Source organism: Lycium ferocissimum, unplaced genomic scaffold (genome assembly GCF_029784015.1).
Source record: "Lycium ferocissimum isolate CSIRO_LF1 unplaced genomic scaffold, AGI_CSIRO_Lferr_CH_V1 ctg22929, whole genome shotgun sequence".
In the NCBI taxonomy this organism is placed as follows: domain Eukaryota; kingdom Viridiplantae; phylum Streptophyta; class Magnoliopsida; order Solanales; family Solanaceae; genus Lycium; species Lycium ferocissimum.
This window is the reverse complement of record NW_026720645.1, coordinates 6428-9236: the sequence shown is the minus strand read 5'-3', so window position 1 is coordinate 9236 and position 2809 is coordinate 6428. Positions and strand designations below refer to the sequence as shown.

The following is a 2809-nucleotide window of genomic DNA, read 5'->3' as shown; positions in this document are numbered from 1 at the left end:
ATGCTATGTAAGTGTATGTATATAATATGAATATGAATACGAATACGATATAGATATGAGTATGACTGCGTATATGAAATGATTATGAATATGAAATGTATATCAATATGACTATGGACACGGAATGTAAAGGAGAACGATTATGAGTACGGATACGGATATGGATGTATGTACACGATTACGCGATAGAAACGAAAAGTCCCTATGAGAAGCAAATAAGTGCTTGTGACTATGATATTGCTATCTCCCATCTTATGTTATTCCTTGTGTTGTTCATTATGCTTCTATAACGATGTTGATCATGCTTTACATACTCAGTACATTTTTTTGCGCGTCCTTTTATTTGTGAATGACTGCGTCATGCCGCCAGTGGCCAGAGACGACTTGATTCATAGCTACACTACTCAGGGACTACATAGCAGATCTCCATTTCATTTGGAGCTGCAGCTTTTGGTATATATATTCTTTTGTGTACATATTCATGGGCATAGCGGGGTCCTGTCCCGCCTATATGATATGATATACTCTCTCTAGAGGCTCGTAGACATGTGTATGTAGTTAGATGTGTTTGGCCTTATCGGCCTATATTTTGGATGTCATTTTGACCAGCCTCGTCGGCTTATGTACATTGACATGGGCATAGTTGCAAGTGATGATATAAATGTGTTTCTGCCCAATGGATTTAATGTGAATAATGGATAGAAAGCATGAATAGCTATGTGGCTCACCTAGATATAAATGAGATAGTACGATAAGAGGTGCCCAGGTGGGCTAGCATCGGGTGTCCGTCGCGGCCCTCCGGTTGGGTCGTGACAGCCATGGGTGCGGGTATGCAAGTTGTGAACCACTTGGCAAAGGGAAGTCTTGAGAGATTAAACTCACTTTGCTTTCTGTTTTGCATGTTTAGGGATTAAACCCGCATTTACGATTTGATGAATTTATTACTTTTTTTGGTTTTGGTCATAATGAAGCTGAATCATGGTTTAACCAGCTAATTTCTTTTATTATATTTCTCTTGCATGTATTATTTAGGTATTGCATAGTTCCTTACTCTTCAGTGTGTATTATTATGTGTTGTTTCATCTATTTTATATCTTGATATTTTGCTGTCTTATTTTCCTTGTAATCCTGCATCTATTATGTTTCTTTTGAGCCGAGGGTCTGTTGGAAATAACCTCTCTAAGGTCCACGTACATCCTACCCTCCCCCCAAACTCTACTTGTGGGATTACGCTGGAGGCATTGTTATTGTTGTTGTATTTATCCTGCATGATGATAAGAATTTTATAATCTAACTTTTTGTCCTTTGGATGTAAGAATGGCATCTACTGGACAACCGCAATCGTCTTTGAAGAGACCTAGTCCTGCAGTTAATAGAGAAGGAGATAAACTGAGTATCACTCCTTTAGGGGCTGGAAATGAAGTGGGACGGTCCTGTGTTTACATGACTTTTAAAGGGAAAACAATCATGGTAGGCTACACACTTTGTCATTCTTTTTTTGGGGCACAAGTTGTGAACCTGATTCACTACTTTTGATTTTTTTTGGCAGTTTGACTGTGGCATTCATCCAGCTTACTCAGGCATGTCTGCGTTGCCCTATTTTGATGAAATTGATCCTTCAACTATTGATGTTCTTCTTGTTACCCAGTAAGTTTTCTGTGGCAGATCTTCAGTTCTATGATGCTCGTTTTATTGTTTGGAAGATTGTACCTCAATTTGACACTGTAGCACGAGTTATTTTATGACTGGTACCAATTTTTTTTTTTTTTTTTGGTTTTGTTTTTTCTCTTGGTGGACAGTTTTAAATGTCGAGTGCTAGATACATTTCCATATTCTTTGTACGGATTGCACGATTTTCTCTATATTAAGACATTTCTCTTATCTCTGCTTCTCTACTTGGCTGTGCGAATTTCTGGGGAAGAGAAGACCTGTTCAGGGAGTAGCTGGCATAGGAATGTGAAACAATATGCTGATTATCCTTTTAATTATTGATCTGAGCCAAACTTTTGTAGATGATAGGACTGCCAATTCTAATTTGCTGTTTTCTTCCAATATTTTTACGCAGCTTCTCTCTCCTCCTCGTCTTTTTTTCTCTTACTCTGCTCTCTTTGCTGCCAGTATCCTTTTGCTTCTCTTTTACCTTTCCTTAATTCCCTTGTTTCAGTAACTTGATTCCTTGGTCTTCCCTTTCTTATCTTATTTTTTTTTGTCATTATAAGTTGCTTTTTTACCCCGTCTGTGCCAGCTTAAAATATTTGTGGAAGTAGAGAAAAGAAGAGGAAGTAAGAAAGAAGGAATTAAAGGAGAAAATAACTTTGCTTAAAGAGGAAATAGGAGGAAGTTAAAGCTCAAAATCACTTTCCTTTCTTAAAGATCCAAAGCCAAGTAAAGATAGCTGCTTAATTTGTTAATTCCTCTATCTCCTAAAAAGAGAGAAAAAAAGGTTTTGTGGCCCCTTAGGTGAGATTTATTTTGCCCGCTGCAATTTCATTTGTATTTTCTTCTGTCAAAATAAAGAAGGGACAAGAAGCTTTTTCTGAAATCATGTGGAAGAAAGTTGCATGAAATGTCTTAAAATCACTCAGTATCAATGCAGACTTAAGTTAGAACGGAATTTAATGGAAGCAAGGTAACACCAATTAGTTGGAACTAAATTAAATCTTCTTAGGTGACTGTGAGATTTAGAAAATCCGTAATTTATCTTCAAAGAACAATTATTTAGTATTGGATTACAATGAACATGAACGGAAAGAAAACTTTACCTTATCCAAAAAAAAAAAAAAAGAAAGAAAAAAGAAAACATGAATCG

General features: G+C 36.7%; 1 protein-coding gene across 2 annotated transcripts; it reads left to right on the top strand.

The window, feature by feature from the left end:
* The first annotated feature begins 381 nt into the window (after nucleotides 1-381).
* On the top strand, nucleotides 382-1707 carry LOC132043310 (cleavage and polyadenylation specificity factor subunit 3-I-like). Of its 2 annotated transcripts, XR_009411770.1 has the most exons (3): nucleotides 382-453; nucleotides 1317-1470; nucleotides 1550-1707. XR_009411770.1 is itself a non-coding variant. In XM_059433808.1 (2 exons), exons 1-2 carry the CDS (start codon nucleotides 1318-1320, stop codon nucleotides 1649-1651), a joined length of 255 nt encoding a protein of 84 aa, XP_059289791.1. In that variant the 5' UTR covers nucleotides 1234-1317; the 3' UTR covers nucleotides 1652-1707. The 2 variants fall into 2 exon arrangements, 1 of the variants encoding a protein (XP_059289791.1); XM_059433808.1 differs by lacking the exon at nucleotides 382-453 and having other exon boundaries at nucleotides 1234-1470.
* The last annotated feature ends 1102 nt before the right edge of the window (nucleotides 1708-2809 follow it).

Coding starts and splice junctions, on each gene's coding strand:
- LOC132043310 (XM_059433808.1), top strand. CDS start 1,318: ATGGCATCTACTGGACAACCGCAATCGTCTTTGAAGAGACCTAGTCCT. Junction 1,471..1,549: donor TTAAAGGGAAAACAATCATG/GTAGGCTACACA, acceptor TTTTTTTGGCAG/TTTGACTGTGGCATTCATCC.